The following is a 17,814-nucleotide window of genomic DNA, read 5'->3' as shown; positions in this document are numbered from 1 at the left end:
AAGAACGTTGAAGTCACCCAGGATGATGGGATGTGAGGTAGAAGGAAATATCTTTGCTGTTTACCAAAGATGGAGAAGTCTAGGACATTTGCTGCATTATGACTGCAAAGAATGGGAAAAGTTAATATGACAATCCATAGATTTTGGTTACAAGGGATTTTTGTGTGAGATGAGAACAGTGCTACATATGTAGAAGTGAGAAACTGGGAGAATATGCTCCCTGCCTTTTAGACAGGGAAAGAAGTTTTGCACAGGGTTACTGAAATCCAGGAAGTGGCAACAAAATTCAGCAAACAGACTGGGGCTGCAGGGGAGTTTATAAGGAGAGGATGATTCCTTTTAACTTACGACCGGGAAAAATTGGGAGTTGGGGGAACTGTGTGTTGGTAGGGTGGGGAGAGGTTTGGGAGGGGAACAGGAGTGCAGGGATCTGGGAGTATATAGGAGAAAAAGGCATTTAGGACCATAGTGAAGGAGCAGGCTTGTGTGGTGCAGATCCTAAATAGAACATTGTTGCCAAAATGGTGGTAGTTTTTTTAATCCCCTTGGCAGTGTTATTTTTCACCATAAATATCACTAAGTTGTGAACCTAGGTTGTGTGATTGTTGTCCCCTCCCGCACCATTTCTGGTGACATGTGCCAGAATAACAAGTGTGTGCTTTTTATCCTCAGAGCATTATTCACACTCACTCAAAAGAATAGTTCTTGACTGATTCTATTAATAAGGAAATTGATTTGCATCTGTGTGGATAGACCCACACGATTGATTCCTTACACTGTGAAGTTCTGAGAAGCAGTATTTTCCTTAGTTTTTGTTATGATATCATGGACTTAATACTTGGTGTCTTGTACTTAATACTTGCATGACATGACTGAATATAACAGCGAGAGGGTGAAGTTGCAAACATTTGATAATTATCAATCTGTAAGATAACAAAAACAAATTTACTGAACAAAATCAGCAGGGTTTCTGCTATGAAACCATACCTTGAAGTAACAAGAAATTGACATTAAACCAAGCTAGAACAAATGAGTCTGATGCATATAATGTACTTTTCTGATTATTAATTTTGTTGACCCCCATGTCCTCTAGCTCATAGTCCCATCATAAGCATTATGTTTTATACCATTTATTAGAGTATGTTTTAAAGCATAACAATCTGTTTTAATAATTACACTTAAATGTTTCTATGGATAGGTTTAATATTTATACTTTTTAATCAATAGAAAAACATTTTGATTATATCTTTGAAAACATTCGTAGAGCTCAAAAACAGCTGAAATCGTGTGGCTTTCTAACAGATTCCTTTGAAAAAGTGCTTTACTTTGCAGGATTATTATATAAGCCAGAAAGTACTATGGCATTAAGTTATTGCAAGACATTGTGAGTCATCCAGTAAAACACACCGCATACGGGCTTCATGTGTTTCTTGTATTTAGCTATGTCCTCCTCCATCCTAACAGAGAAGCTATCCCTGCCTGGCTCATGTACCTTAAAGTTACTAAGTGATCTGCTATGTGCCCATCAACCTGTGGTGACCCCCAATTTTAGACTGTCTGGATCGGCATTGAATTTAGGCACTACCCTGCTACCATCTCCACCTCCTCCATGCTTAAAAAGGTGCTCACTCCCTCTCCTGCCTTATTTGGCTAGGAAAAGTGTTGTGCGGGTATGTTCTTTATCATTCTACATTTCGAGCTGACTCTCCTGCTGGAAGTGCCTAAACTCATGGTACTGCAACACTCAACCCCAAAATTCATCAGATAGGACTGGCCATGGTGGAATGTGGCCCTAATCCGTCCTGGTGGGAATTAGACCTACCATGAACTTCTCATTCCAATAACAGACAAACGCATCTGTGTTCCCCAAGACCTCTTTAGGTGGGCTCATGAGGGTTGTATAGACAAGACTGTCCCATCCACTTTCAGACAAATGTGATGACCATGTGTTAAACACTCTAATGAAAAACAAGTTTGTCTTGGGCCTAGAATGTCATCACTAACAGGAGTTAGCCCACTTTGTGAGGACAAGTCTGTAAAATCCCCTCTCAAGGAGAACAGAATGCTAATCTTACCTGGCTCGTTTGCAGAGATCCAACAGGACTTCACAACCAAACTAATTAGAACCACACAAAACCTTACAACTACTTATTCTACCTAGTGGCCACTCTAATTTTTTAAATCAAAGCAATGTTCTCAATACCTGTCTTACTGGTACATTCTACTGGATTTGCAGTAGTTTTTAATTTGGTTATTTCCAGTCAGTAGGTCACTTGAATACTATTAACCTTATTAAAAGATGCTGTTTCTACATTCCCCCCCTCCCCTTTGCCTTTATTTGACTGAGAATGTGAATCAGCTTCCAAGGTCTTCTGTAACTGGCTAGCCAGGAAAGCTCAGAGTAGGCGGTATCTCCAGACAACTGTCAGTGCATCTCATGATGACATCCACAGGTCTACACTCCTGAAGGTGATGCTGTAAATGGCCAACCTTAGCAACATGGCAGCCATTTTATACATAAGACACCTCAACCCATGGAATTGAAGTTGCTAGTTAATATATAAATGATGGCTTCTCAGTCTATCCCAAGATAAACACATAAGTGTTATAAATGAAAAATTTAAATCATAAAATAGTTTAAACATTTCATTATTTGGCTCAGTTCTGATGGTGAAACAAAGTGCCAGTTTCTCCCTCTCATTAGTAGGAACATGGTCCTTATCAAAGCAGAGACACCACAAGTGCACTGAGGCTGACATAAAACCTGTCTACCACATTTTCTGATGAGGCAGGAATGTAATTTCAGATGTCTGCTCTATGGCCTTTCTCACCTGTCACTACTGTATTTCTTCACCTTGTTTGCCTAGGGGGAAGATGCTGTATTCTAGGACTTTTCTTAGCGATTGATACCTCATTGGCTGTTGCTCCAGTGTTTTGCTTGCCCAATGGGAATGGAAGGGCTATTGATTGCTCCCTGCTCAGTTGTCTCTGCTCACCAAAGGCAGAACTCATCAGCTGCCTTGCCAGTTGCACCTTCACCACAGACACTGGCTTAAAAGGTACGGGATAAGATTTAAAAACTGTTAGGCTTATCAGGGAGGAAGAGGATATATATCTGTTGCAGGCTGTCAGCTTCCAGTTTCTCATTGGAGGAGACAGCTTCAGCTCAGCCCAGCACCAGCTCTGGTTGTGAGGTCTGCCAGGGTACTGATAGTCCTTAGTGAGATTTCTGCAATGGCTGAGTTTCTGAACAGAGTTTGGTCAGGCCAGAACCTGAGAAGAGATGCCCTGTGAAGCCCTTTTTGGAGAAGCACCAAAAATCTGCCAGCAGGTATATTAGTTCTTCCTCCCTCTAGCTGAAAAGGAAAGAACCATTGAAAGTTGTAAATAATGGAATGAAAAAAAAAATCAGATCAGTTTATTGCTTTTGCTTGTGTAGAGATAGTAAGTTTGAGTGTGGAGTGAATGGTGAATGAGAAGAATGATGGAAGAGAGAGCGGTACCTTAGATCTGCTGTTGAGCAATGGAAGGAGAAAGGAAGGGACTCTGGTTTAAATGAAATACATTTTCAGGGGTAGCTCTCGGTGGGCGGCAGTGATGGCTGCTTTGCTAGGGCCGACCCTTCTGGGCCTCCTCCTCTTGTCCTCTCCTGTCCTGTTGGGCCCAGCCTAGTGTAGGTGAATGAAGGTGAACAAGAAGTATTTTCTGCTCATTCCTCACCCATTGAAACACATTATGTTTGGAGTGGAGTTCTGTCTATGTGAGGCTTTTCTCCATGATGACAAACTGTTCTTAGACATCGATATTGTCATTGAAAGCAGATACTTTCACTTCACTGTTGCGTACCTATATGAAGATTCAGTATACTTCATTAAGGTAACCTCAGCTCAGTCCACTCCCTGCCCAGCTACTGGATTTATAAATGAGAGTTCAGCACAGAGGCAGTTGGAGTTTCAGATTAATCAAAGCCAAAGCCAGAAAGTTTCCTTGGATGGTGTGAGTTGGAATCTTGAGTATAGGTTCTGTTTTCCTATACTGGCATATGGAGTCATCTTGGACAGACCCGTTGAAATTCCTGGGAAAAAGCACGGGTGAGTTTACCCACTTAGGTATCTAAGTGCATGTTATTTTCCATTTCCAAATCTGCTTCTATTTTGGATAGTCCACTTACAAAGCTTATTAGAAAACTGGTCTAAAAGGACCATGCTTAAAAGCACTAAAAAGCATGAAGTAAAGATGAGGCCTTCAAACCTCAACGGCAGCATTTTCCAACACAAACAAAAGATTTTTCTTTCAAGGGGCATTACCACAGCCAGCCCTCAACAGTAATGGATTGTTTTTAGGGGAGTAATGCAACTCAAAAACAAGCCCCAAATTTCACTGAAGGCAAGCGTCCTCTTCTCTTACCTAACCTTTCTCAGTTGCTCATATAGACTTATCTAAATTTCACCTTTTGGTCCTTCCCTTGACCACCCTTTAAGAAGTGAGCTAATTAGTAAATAGTTAAAAGGCTGAAGAAAGAAGTCAGAGGCCAGCATAAGCCCAAACTCGATAACTGGTGCCTAGAAAATGGCACGTTGGCCCTCTAGTAACTTCTAGATGAACCATGATGGGTTTTTTGGACACTAGATGAACTGATTATCATTCTATTTGCCTCCCACTTCTTCCATCCAGAATCACTGATCTCCGCTGGGGCTGGTAAAAACAGCTGGTTGAGGTCTCTAGTCTCTGGCCATTCTTAGGGATGGTCATTTTATTCCTAAGTGTAACCCCTTCTGGTGTGACCCATGTGTTTTCTGCCAACTCCCCACAAAGAAGGCCAGGGGAAACTGTCTGGGCAGGACTTTTGATAGGGGACAGCAAGACCTTGGAATCTGTCACTGTGGATGAGGGGGGCAGGTGGTCCATAATAGGGAAAGGAGGGCTGAATAAGATTAGGCTCTGAGGTCTTCCTGGCCTTGACCTGTGGAAAGGCTTGGAACCGCCAGATGGTCGCTCTATTTTTGAAGAAAGAAGGTTGTCCTCAGCTGGTTCTGTCTCTGAAGTGCGCTTTCTGCATTGCACTGTCATGTCCTGGGTGGACAGCAGGTTAGACAAGCCTGGTTCTGGAGGAAGAGGGGGTCCCTCACACATGCAGGCTGCAGTGGATTCCACTGGTGAGGACTTAATGGCTCCCGTGTCTTGCTTTGGTTTCTCTTCCTTTGGGCTTTCCAGGGAGGATGAAGACTCATCTTTGGCAGGTTTCTGGGAGGTCTCCCTAGTTGAGCTGGCTTCCTCTTGGCTCCTTTCCAGCAGCCGAGCCCCACTCTCCCCTGAGTTCTGAGAGGGCAGGGGCTGTGGGATCTGTGTGTACTGAATCTTGGGTGGGATGACTGGGACTGCCCTGGCCTGGCACATTTTGACCATAAAGGAGGTTCTCACAGCTGACACACTCACCGGAGCTGAGTTCCGGCGCCCTGTTAAGGCATGGGCGACAATGTCCAGGTCCTGGGGGTCCTGGGGGTACAACCTCCAGGGATCTGCTTTACAGTGAGATGAAGTCATCCATGTGACCTCTGAATCTCCTGGCTCAGAGAACTGCATTCCAGGCGAACTAAATGAGGCTACATTCTCCAACCGGAAGAGGTCAGCAATGGGAATGGCAGAGTCCAGGTTGAGGGAAGAAGGTCTGTGTTTCCCTTTGAGGAGCCCACACTCAGTGTTCTTCAGCTCTAACTTTGGGGGATGCTCTCCAGGCGAGGCCGTGTCTTGAATGGTTGGTGAACTCTCCTTGCTGCTTTCTGGTCCAGAAACACCACCTTGCTTCATCCGCAGGTTGCTGTGCACGGAGTGTGTCTCCAGGTCCTTCCCCTCTGCTAGGCTGACAGGGCTGCTTTCTGCTGGTGTGGGTCCCTTCTGGCTGGGAAGAGCTTCTGTCCCTTTCAGTCCAGAGAACTCTCTGAAGGACCTAAGGGCTTTCTCATCCCATCCAATAATCTCCCCTTTCAGTGTTGGGGGCTGCAGAGGATCCGAATTCCTCTCTGTTTCAAGGTTAGCACAGCTGCTGGAGGAGGGAGCCTCCAGAGTCCATTGGCTCTTGACTGTAGTTTTACTGTCTAGAGAACGGCTCTGGCGGAGGCTGGGCCTGTGGGAAAGCCGCCTCTCCAATCGGTGGCTTTGCACCTGGGCCTCCTGCACATCTTTCAGGGTGGGAGAGTGAAGGGGACTTGTCACCCACTGCGGCTCTTCCCAGGGCTCCACCATCTCCAGGCCATGCTGGGCAATGTCTGTCACAGTGTCATCTTCGTCACAGTCTGAAGGCTCCTGGGTTGAATGGGCTGCCTCCCCCTCACCTTGTGGGGAGAACTCCACCTCCCCTGTTGGGCTTGGAAAGCCAGAACTTTTCTCCTCGGGAGCAGCATTCTTTGAATTTTGCTTTTCACTTTGTCTTGGGGTGGTCTCATCTTCGGGACAGAGGCTCGGGGTGCCAGATTGGTCTGTAGACTTCAGCTGGTCAACTGGGGGATTTGTCCGCAAAGGTCTGGATACCTCGTCACTCGCAGGGCAGTCCATGGATGGCAGGACTCGAGGCGCCTCCTCCAGAGGAGTTGGAGGGGGAGGAGCAGGTGGAAGCGGAGGGGACAGATTACCTGGGCCTCGCGCTTGCACTTTTGCTTGTGGCAACACTGCCTCATACGGAACTATTTCCAGAGGGATGAGGCTGGCGGGATCTGGGCGCAGGCCCGGCTGTGGATCGGCTCTACAGAGGATGGTGGGTGACTCTGGCTTCTCTCTATTTGCTGCGGAGGATCCCTGTGTGTTCTGATTGGCTGGATCCTTAGTCCCCTCCTCCAGAGGGGCGGAGTCCGGAGCCAGGGTGGAGCCACAAGACAAGCTCCCAGGAGAGTCAGGCGAAGCAAGGGGCCCTGGGCTGGATTCAGGAATTGGCTGAATTGGGCTGATCCTCAGAGCCGATGTTGATAATGAAGAGAGCTCCTCTTCAGATTCGATAATTTTCAGCTCCTGTTGAATCTCCGGCCAGATCAGGGTGTTGACCAGATCATCTTCATCCTGAAAAACATGGAAAGACTGATTACTTTAGAACCACGGTCTCCGGGCTCGGTCTCCACACCTGTGCAGAGAGAGGACTGGTCAGAGCAGTGTCGTCAGCCAGCGCTGCCTCGGAAGATAGAAGACACAGCATCGACAGCTATGGACGTGCCATGGATACCTTAGCTGTATCTTCTTGTTTAATTTCCCCAACAATGCTGAGATAAACACTTCTTAATTATTCCCATTTTATAGAAAGGAGGCCTTGGTTCAAACAGATTAAACAATTCCCCTAAATCATGCAGCAGCAGACTGGGACTGAGATCCAGTTCTGTCCAGCTGGAACATAAACGCATAATTCTTAGGCACTGTTGCCTCGTAAAACAAACCCTGGTTTCATTTAACTTCAGGTTTCCTAGAAGACACACATGAATGAAAATTTCCAACTGGAATGAAAATGTTAACTCTTACCCTGATGCCTGCTTTCCAAATAAATAAATGTAGTTCTCTTTTCTTCTTACCAAAGAAATACTGTATATGCTCCACATGGACAAAAATCAAATGCATATTAAAATAAAGGTGAATACAATAATTGCAAACTCTTATGATACTACCACCTACAGATAACTGCTAACAAGCAGGGGGTTCTTTTCTGTGGTTGTTGCATTTCCTCCTCCTCTATCATGTTTGATGTCATGGTCTTCTCTCAAGCCTAGCTTCTGTGTGTTTTTCTTTACCTTCTTTTGCTACACAAAGCCTAAAGCTGAAGACAGGAAAGGGATGGAGGAAGGCCTGGTCAGGGTCAGCAAAACAATCCCCAGTTCCTTTCCTTTCTTGTCCCAAGGCCTGATTGTGTCCCAAGGAGAAGCACTTGGAGAGGCATCTCCATCCTGTGGCTGTGTGGCCTTTCTGCAAAGTCTGCCTTGCCAATCTCTCATTGCATCTCTTCTGGCTCTACTCACAAGGTGTTCCATATTACCATTACTTTTTATGCTTGTAATATCATTCCCAATGGACTGCCAAGTTCTTCCAGGTCAGGGATTGTGTTTAGGCTTTGTGATCCCTCAAGGCCAAATGGCGCCTGGTTTACTGTGAGTAGTTGCTCAGTAGAGAGTCTGTGGAATTGAAATGGATCCAATGTCTCCTTCTGGTATTTCTTTCAGATAACTTTCAAAGTCTCTGATTTCACTGCACTTCATTCATTTGGGCACATTTCCATTTTGTCTACTAGACTGTGCCCTTCTTCAGGGCAGAGACAACCTCACTCATCTCTTTATTCTCCTCAGTACATATACTAATGAATCTCTTACTTACAAATCAGCACATTTAGATGAATGAATGAACATCTAAACTTCCCTCCACTCCGCTCTGCCATCTCAGTAGGAGACCCCATAGTGCTCAGATTAGGGGCCTCAGATGTGTGTGACTCTTCCTTCTTCTTCCTCATCCAGTTCTCCACTAGTCCTGTTCATTCCACCTTCTAAATAGCTTTTGAATCTTTCGCTTCTATCCTCATGGCCTCTGCCCTAGTCTAAGCCACCTCCTTCTCTCACCTGGCTTGCCACGTACAAGCCTCCTAACTGGCATCCCTACCCCCTTCCTTGCCCTCCGAGACAATCTCCTCACAGAATAGAGTGACCCTTTAAAGATAAAATTTGGGGGACCAGCAGTTAGCGTAATGGCTATGTTGCTGGACTCCCATGTAGTCGACTGCGGTTCGAGTCCCGGACCTGGTGGCTTAGAACTCATGCCGGGTGCATGTGCATGAGTGCCCAAGATCCCGAGAGGAGAATGGAGGAGAAGGGATTGCGGTGTGGCATCCCCCCTGGGGGGGTGATTTCTCGCTTTCTGTCTCTCTGTCTGGCAAGCACATGCGCCCTATGGCAAAAACCTCTCCAAAAAATAAATAAATAAAATAAAATTTGAACATATATGGTTTTTCCCCTTGTCCTTAGGCTAATCTCTGTTTTCTTCCATGCAGTCCTGGCTCACCAGCCTTCTGCTTTCCCCTGAACCTCTCTTTCTCCAGGTATTCTGTCTTTGTTGCCATTCCTTGAATGTTGCATGCTCTTTCCCACCTCAGAGTCCATAATATGGCTTGCTCTTTCAGCCTGGGAGTCTCTCCTTTCTAATCCTACTACCTGCCCCTTTCCTCTAGCTAAGTTCCCAACCTAAATACCTACTCTTCAGAGGAACATTCCCTGGCCCTTGTGACAACCCTGCCCCTTGACTAGGTTAGGTCCTCCTGGTATATCCAACCATGGAACCCCATGCTTTCATGTCACTCTAGAAACCACTTGTTCACTAATCTCTCTCCACTAGGCTGTCAGCCCCAAGAAGGCAGGGATGGGGCTCACTCTCCACTTCACAACTGTGATCTCAGAGCTCAGCACAGGGCCTGGTACAAAGTGGTTGTTTAATGCATGTTTGGAATGAATGAACGATGCCTTTACTTGTTCCCTTGAATCCACTCTGGTTCTGGTTCTCCTTTCGGAACTAATTTGTCTACTTCTCAAAGCAATCTCATTCATTCTCCCATAAGAATTCAATCTCCATATGAATCTCTTCCCCTTCAACAAATGCAACCACAACTTACAGGAACCCTCACTCAGCCCCTCAGGAACTGCTGTGGCACTCAGCTCTGCAGTAACTCCTAACACATGGTCCTTTTGTGCATTCTAGAAACCAACTTCCTGGAAACAAGTTAGAAGTCAAAGAGCTTCTTTTCCCCTTTGGTATACTCCTGGTCACAGAGCTCCCTCCCAAAGGCAGGACTCCTCCCTAGTTGTTCCTGGAAAACCTCTTTAAACCTTTTTATGTAAGGACATCCCAGTGGGGCCAGCAGTTGACATAATGGCTATGTTGTTGGACTCCCATGTAGTCGACTGCAGTTTGAGTCCCAGACCTGGTGACTTAAACTTACGCCCGGCACATGTACGTGCCCAAGATCTCAAGAGGAGAATGGAGGAGAAGGGACTGCAGCGTGACCATCCCCCCTGGGGGGTGATTTCTCACTTTCTGTCTCTCTGTCTTTCTGGCAAGTGCACACGCCCTATAGCAAAAACGTCTAAAAAAAATACATCCCATTAAGAATCTTGGAAAATTCCACCTCTAAAAATTGAATGAGAGTCGGTCAGCTCTGACATTATATTTTAACTTCTTCAGAAGCCACAGGAAGAAAGAATGGATCCTGAAAATCTTGCCATTTTAGAAAAATAACCAGACAATTGTGCATCCAGGGTGTCTGGAAGAAGAGCACTGACCCCATTAATGGTCATCATATTTTTTAAAAAGATTTTATTTTATTTTATTTATTTTAATTTGACCAGAGAATGACAGAGTGAGAGAGACAGAGAGACGGAAAGTGAGAAAGCAAGCTGCCAAGTCCAGGACTCGAACTGCAGTCAGCCACGTGGGAGTTCAGTGCCCTTAACCACCAAACCACCTGCCGGCCCCTGGTCATCATATTTGAAACTGAAATATGACAAGCAAGTTTAGTGCTGCTCTCAGGACTGAATGTCATAACAAGCCAAGGACACATTACTGGTTTATGGTCAGAAACATTTCAAGTTGAGCTGGACGGTTCTTTCCCATGACTGCAGGACCACTGAAAAAGTCCACCTCAAAAAAAAAAAAAAAAAACCCAAAACAAACAAAAAACCCAAGACTTGATTTGAAGTGTGTCTCTAAAGACCCTTTGGCAGAAACCACTTCTACAAAAGAAAAAATTTTCGAAATCTTTAAATTCTGCCAAGAGCCCTGAAAAAATAAATAAATAAAAAAGATGACTCTGCCTGGCTGAAGCAGGTAGCAAGTCCAGCTTACCATCTCCTGAAGAAACATGGCTTCGGCTCTGGGCCCCGGGCTATCCTGCAGAGTACTGGGCTCCATTTGAGCAATCTCTTGTCCCTCCTTCCCCTCCTTCACAGCCTTCTCTGGATTTGGCCTCTTTTCTGGTTCCTTGGGATGTTGAGAGCCCAGGGAAATGTCCAAGGTTTTCTCTTCCGTCTGGGCGCCGGGACCCAGCGGTAGGCCCTTGCTGCATTCCGCTGTCCCCACTGTGTCAGGTACCGGCTTGGCATCTTCAAGAGCTGCCTTCTTGGGTCCAGAAGCTGCAATGAGATGTGAGTTATCGGTTACAGAAGACTGCATTTCAAGAGAAATGTCCTGTTTCCTGGGCCTGCTTCACAAGGACAGAGGAATGCTCCCAGCTCGCTGCCTCTTGAATTCTTTACCCTTCTTTCCTAGCAATGTCCTGGCCTCACATTCTGGGGGCACAGACATCAGAGATGGGAGGGACCTGGAAGAACAGCTTGACCAGTGGTGGGGTGCAGGACAGGTGGGATCATGTCTTAATCTCTGTAACTCCACAGGCCGTAGTACACACACTAGGGAGCATGGTGGAGCGCTTATAAGCATGCACTTCTTTTTTTAAGAATCATTTATTTATTTCCATTTGTTATTATTATTATTTTTTAATTTGATCAGAGACAGAGAGAAAAGGAGAAAGCAAGCCACCAGGTCCAGGACTCCAACTGCAGTCAGCCATGTGGGAATCCAGCACCTTTAACCACTATGGCACCTGCCAGCCCCACAAGCATGGATTTTTAAATCCTGGCTCTTCTGCCTCTTTGCTCTGAGTTAGTGAGCAAATTACTAATTCCAAATTTATTCTAAATTACTTATACTAAGCAAATAGGGATAATGGTAACTATGCCTAAACTTCATGGGATTGTGAAGAGAAATGAGATAATACATGTAGAACACCTAGGACAGTGCCTGATGACATACTATGTGTTGGAGGAAAGCTAATATTAATTAAAATAGTGAGCATTTGTTGGTTGGACTGCTGGCTATCCTTCCTTTAGGGTTCTCCCTATTTCCATTTTACGTGGCTCATGTTTGGCCGCTGATCAAACCCCTCCTTATTCCAGACTCTGCCCAGAGACTGGGTCTGGCCAATCCTGGAACCCTATTAGCCTAACAGTGATTGGCCCAAGGTTGGGCAGCAACCCAAGCAGGTCCAATTGGAAACCTCCCTGTATTTGATATATGGAAACTAGGAGGAAGACGCTCTTTCACATTGTTAGGGCTGCTAACTGTATTCTCTGCAGGTATGAAGTAGATGTGAAGATGGGGAGATGGAGAAAGAATGAGTCTGGAAGACTTAAATCCCCAATTCCAGCCCCACAGCTCTGCATTCCATTTTATGAGATTTTCTTCCTTCCTTCTCACTATGGAAGCAAATAAAAGTCATCGCTAATTGAGTACGTGCTGTGTATTAGACACTGTTCTGAGAGCTCTACATGGCTTAACTAATATTCACAAAAAGTTATGAAGAAGGTACTTTTTCCTTTTTAAAGTTTGCTCTAGAGCACATGTGCTTGCCAGAGAGAGAGAGAGAAAGAGAGAGAGAAGGAAAGTGAGAAAGCAACCTCACCCCCAGCCCACACAGCAATCTCTTCTCCTCCTTTCTCCTCTTGGGATTTGGGGCATGCATGGCATGTTCCCAGTGTGTTTTGCAAGCTGCTGGCTCCAGTACTCAAGCTATGCAGTCAGCTATGTGGGATCTAGTTCCCTTAGCCTCCATGCCGCCTGCTGGCCTGAAGGTACATCTTTATTAACATCATTCTTCCTATTTTAATTTATTAAAAAACTAAGACACAGAATGATTGCATTAACTTGCTGAAGATCATGCAATGACATGGTGGAGCTGGATTTGTACTCAGGCAATCTGGCTCCAGAGCCCACGATGTTAACCACTTCATTACACTGCCTTGCAAATCCTTCTTCAGCAAGTTCAAGTCTAGTTATTTGTCGGTTGCAATGAAAAGAGACCTGCTCTCCCCTATTTTACCTATAGATGTCTCAGCTCCCTGTGGCTTCTCCTCTTCTGCCCAACCTCCCCTGTCTGATCCCTGGAAAGAAAACTCTTCCAGGCTGGAGAGAGACTGCAGCTCCTTTGGAGGTGTTCTGCAGGGAGTGCTGTTGGTGCTGATGACAGCTGACACGCGGAGCGGCACGGATACGGCAAAGGGCTCGGAGATGTTCAGCGCCTTGCGCTGGTGTCGGGGGGAGGGCTCCATCTGGAACAGGCTGCTGGTGAAGACAGATTTGCTGGGGCTGTCATTGGAGGTGTAGAACATACCCAGCATTTTGGGGGCTGTCTGCTCACTCTCAGGATCTTCGATGGGCCGAAACACCTTCAGCTGCTCGGGCAGGGGCCGGGCCTGAGCTCCCTGGAGGTGGCTTCTGTCACTACTTACATCAAAGCCTCCCTCGGCCCCTGTAGGCATCACCTCCTGGCCCCATTCACCCTCCTGCTTGGTGAGGTCACAGGAGCTGCCAGTGCTGGTTGAGTGCATTTTTGTTGCCGGAATGAAAAATCCACCGGTGGTAACTGTTCTATTGAAATTTCCTTTGGTGTCTTTTCCTGGCGAAACAGAACATGCACACGGTCAGCTACCTGGGCAGGTGCACTACTGTGCAGCCCTCCAGTTAGGACAGGCACATGCCAGCAGGATATTGGAAAGGAATAACATTTTTTTTGAGAGATTTTTGCTGTAAGGCATGTGCACTAGCCAGAGAGACAGAAAGCAAGAAACCATCCCCCTCGGGTGATGGCCATGCTGCATTCCTTTCTCCTCCATTCTCCTCTCAGGATTTTTGGCATGCATACACATGTGCCCAGTGTGAGTTTCAAGCTGCCGGGTCCGGGACTCGAACCATAGTCAACAATGTGAGAGTCCAGTGATGTAACCACTACACCATCTGCTGGTCCCAGGAATAACATTCTAATAAAAGTACAGCCATCTTAATAAAGACAGGTACATAATGTTTGGCTGGCAAGGGAGAGAGCATTTTCTTATCTGCACAGAATTTTGGCCTGAGGCTCAGATAAGACCACTGATGTTGTGCCAGATGTATCAGGTTTAAACTTCAGGTAGAAAGAAGGCCACCGCTAGGATCGCTAAACAGAACTGTCATCTACACATATCGACTGTAACAAAGGCTATTGTAGTTTGTACATGCCTGATGCATCACTGGTGTCTAAGCAATGTTTGGTTTTTAATTGCCTGAGGGTACCTGTGCTCAGAGAGAGACGGAGACACAGGGGTAGAAAGGGACAAAGCAACTCCCCCTTTCGCCTACTCCTGGCAATGGTCGCATGGCAATCCCTTCTCCCCCATTTCTCTACCCTGTTGGGATTTTGAGCATGCATGTACACGTGCCAGCAAGTTTTTCAAGTTGCCAGCACCAGGATTCGAACCACTGTCAGCCATGAGGGATATAGCTCCCTGAACCCCTAGATTATAAGGCTGGCCTTAATCAATGTTCACTGATAAATAACAACTGAACAAATGGATGGACCTACCAACTCAAAGCCACTATTTCACAAGCACTAAGAAGCTAATGCCTGTGGAAACGCCCACACTCTAGACACACATACATCCAGGTATAAAACATGAGATGTGAACCAGTGCAGTCCTCTCTCCACCCAAGGTGTTCTGCCTCACTGCCTTGGTATTCAGGTGTCGAAATTATCACCTGGGCCTGGTGTGTATGAAAGGTAGCTGTGGCCTCCAGCTGTGGCTAGAGGAAGGCTGGAGAAAGGCCAACCCTGTGGTACAGGAGCAGAGGGTACTGCAAGTGCTATGTGAACCCTGTGAGCTTGGCAATGGCCAGGGAGGGACTGGGCCTGGGTCGCTGCAAGATCGTGACAGCAGATGAGCAGGCATGAGGGCTTGTGAAGGCAAGTCTGGTGTGAACTCCAGCCTCCTGCTGGTAACTCCAGCTCAGAAACTGGGAAATCTCACCTTCCACAGGAACCGAACACAGTGAGTCCATGCTTTTAGCTGGTCGGATGGTAGCCTTTTCCACTAAAGACAAAAGAAAAAATATCCCTGGTGACTGCATATTAAAAGAAAGCACTCAAAACCACAGGTCAGGTTGTCAGTGTGTCAGAGAAATTTCTTTAGGAAGATTTTTAAGTATTTATCATTTACCCGCCTTAGAAAACGTGCCCCCCCCCACCACTGTAGACATTCTTACTTTCTTATTGGCACTTACCTTGTAAAAAAACCAGGGTATTTATAGGTCAAAGTTTCATGACTATCTTTACAGATAAAGGTAAATTACAATTCTGTCAACTGAGATGTGCCAAGCCCAATTTTATTGTACAAAAAACATTCAAGGATAAATTTATGGGGTAGAATTTGCAGGCTCCCGTTTGGCAGGCCAGAGAGCAGAATTCTGGCCTGCAGTTCTCTCCTTCAGCTCCCAAGAACCTGGCCCACTTGTGAGAGGGCCAAGCAAGGTGGAGTCACCTTGGTCCCAAGTGCAGTTCTGCTCCTAGTAGTCTGCAGACTGGTAACCTCCCCAGTGATCTCGCTCACCACCTCCGTCCTGGAGCAGATGTAACCAAACCTTTCGGAGTGCCTACTGTGTGCTGGGTGTGCTCTATGCATCTTCACAGGCCACTTCAGCAGATTTTGGAAGAAAGCAGTTGAAATGAGTAAAAACATATTCCAGGCACAGTTCACATTTCAGGAGCTGAACTGGCTGGAAGGTAGTTCTTTGTAGGTCGAGCTTGCTAGGAGGAAAAGGGCAGTTTGGAAGAACCTCAGGATTTTAAGGTGACTTTGGATTCAGAAAGGTCTAGGTTTGACTCTGAACTCTGCCACTTTTAGACATGGGACCTAAGATGAGCAGTCTAACTTTCCTTTTTTGGTCTTTTTTTCTTCCTTTTAATTTAGTTTATTTTCAATTGTCAGAGAGCACATGCACTTACCAGAGAGTGACGGAGAGAGGGAGCAGGAGAAAGCACCCCCTAGTGGGGCCTGGTCATGCCACAGTCCCTTCTCCATTTCTCCCTCCTGTCAGGATTTTGGGTGCACGTGCAGACATGTCCGGTGTATTTTTCAGGCTGTTGGGCCTAGGCTTATGTTGCAGGGATCTGTGGGCTACCTTTCATTACAGATGCCACTTTATAAACATAGAGGCTGCTGGTCTTTAGTTTCTAGGGTTCTTACCAATACTGTCTGGTATAAAGCAGCCATTCAGGCAGTAGTCGAGGCTACAGATAGCCGCTTACATCGACTCTGCTGGTTCTTTCACTCCACCTCTGTACAAAGTTCAGCCAGTATGGTCATCTCGGTTTCATTTGTTCCTAAGGTCATAGGTCAGTGACTTTCAACTCAGCTGCACAGCAGAATCACCTGGAGAGTTTTCAAAAACTTACTAACACCCAGGTCTCACCACAGACCTCCTCAGGCAAAAGAGCTGTGGGTGTGAGCACTGTGAGGCCATTTCGGAAGCACAGTCACCGCATTCGATCTGGCACTCAGATTTACTTCTTTTGAAAACTACACGAGGGTAGAAATCTTCCTGAGTCAAGATCAAAGCAAGTAAGGTATTTGCTTTTGCTTTTTCGTTTTGTTCTTTTTTTTTTTTTAAGCTTTTTATTAGTTAGTGCACCTCTTTCTTTCCTCTACTACTGATACTATAACTAAAACTCTCTCTTTGCTATGTTTAAGCAAGTCTTTCATGACAGGTTAGGAGTTTCTTGTCAGGTCCTCTGCTCAAAGTCTTCTTTGAGCCTCCTAATTTCTGACTTCTCTCTGTTCTGCCATACTTGTGGCAACGTGTCCTTTTCACTTGGGTTCTTTTTCCATTTTGAGAAAGATGTATTTCTCCTTACAACGAATGTTATAGATAACTAAATATCTCACAATCCATTTCCCTTTTGCCTTTCTCACAGAGCTCTTATACTTCTGTGGTGCATCTGACTATAATCCCATACCTCAGACCAGTGATGGGCTCAGGAACCCAGGCCAAAGCCACATGGCACTCTCTTGGCTACAAGGATTGATCCATATGACTCAGTGAAGGCTCTGGGTGGTTGTAGGGGAGAAATTCGGTAAGAACTTCTGAGAGATGGGACCAGCGTAATGGCTATGTTGCTGGACTCCCATGTAGTCAACTGAAATTTGAGTCCTGGACCTGGTAGCTTGAACTCATGCTGGGCACATGTGTGTGCATGCCCAAGATCCCGGGAGGAGAATGGAGAAGACGGGATTGTGGTGTGGCCATCCCCCCTGGGGGGTGATTTCTCGCTTTCTGTCTCTCTGTCTCTGTCTTTCTGGTGAATGCATGCACCCTATAGCAAAAACCTCTCCAAAATTAAATTAAATTAAATTAAAAAACAAGAGAGAAAGAGAACTTCTGGGAGAGTCCTTTCTCTTAGGTGCCAGCTCCCAGAAATGATGTTCTTTCTTCCTGTGGACATGCCAATGTGCTCAGGGAGATTCTGGGACATGACCTAGGGCCTGTCGGCCCCTTTAATTTCTTAATGTTCCTTAGTAGCTTCTAATATCCAATCTGCATCCATGTGTTTCTTATTTGTCCCCCCAAATGTCATTGTAGCTCTTTTTTTTTGAACCAAGATCCAGTCAAGGTTTGCTTATTGAATCTGTATATTTATCTTTTACAATTTGTTTTCATAACCTATAGCCTGAATATTTTTAATCATACGTTCAATCTACAACACTAAAGATAATTGTGAGATATTTTTATCTTTGTTTTCCCTTTCCTGACATAATATTTACCTGGATTGGTTACACTACCCATTGTATCGTGGTTCTATCATTTCCTTCTTACATCAATCTTTATTCACTATTAAGAAATAAGTCTCATGGGACAGCATCTCTATTTTAAAATTATGATTTTAGGGTTGGCAGGTGGTGTGGTGATTAAGGTGCTGGACTCCCCCATGGCCAACTGCAG

The 17,814-nt window shown here is 45.6% G+C and overlaps 1 protein-coding gene across 1 annotated transcript in view; it reads right to left on the bottom strand.

Moving 5' to 3' along the window:
- Window positions 1-893: 893 nt before the first annotated feature.
- Window positions 894-17,814, bottom strand: part of ARHGAP31 (Rho GTPase activating protein 31) — a gene marked incomplete in the record, with an annotated part of 155,870 nt that continues 138,949 nt past the window's right edge. The window contains 4 exon segments of the mRNA XM_014583856.2: window positions 894-7,050; window positions 10,855-11,141; window positions 12,887-13,462; window positions 14,847-14,909. Coding sequence (XP_014439342.1) covers window positions 4,642-7,050; window positions 10,855-11,141; window positions 12,887-13,462; window positions 14,847-14,909 — 3,335 coding nt within the window.

This window comes from Tupaia chinensis, unplaced genomic scaffold (assembly GCF_000334495.1).
Source record: "Tupaia chinensis unplaced genomic scaffold, TupChi_1.0 Scaffold144909_1, whole genome shotgun sequence".
In the NCBI taxonomy this organism is placed as follows: Eukaryota; Metazoa; Chordata; class Mammalia; order Scandentia; family Tupaiidae; genus Tupaia; species Tupaia belangeri.
The sequence above is the reverse complement of the archived record's forward strand: the minus strand, read 5'-3'. Positions and strand labels throughout refer to the sequence as shown.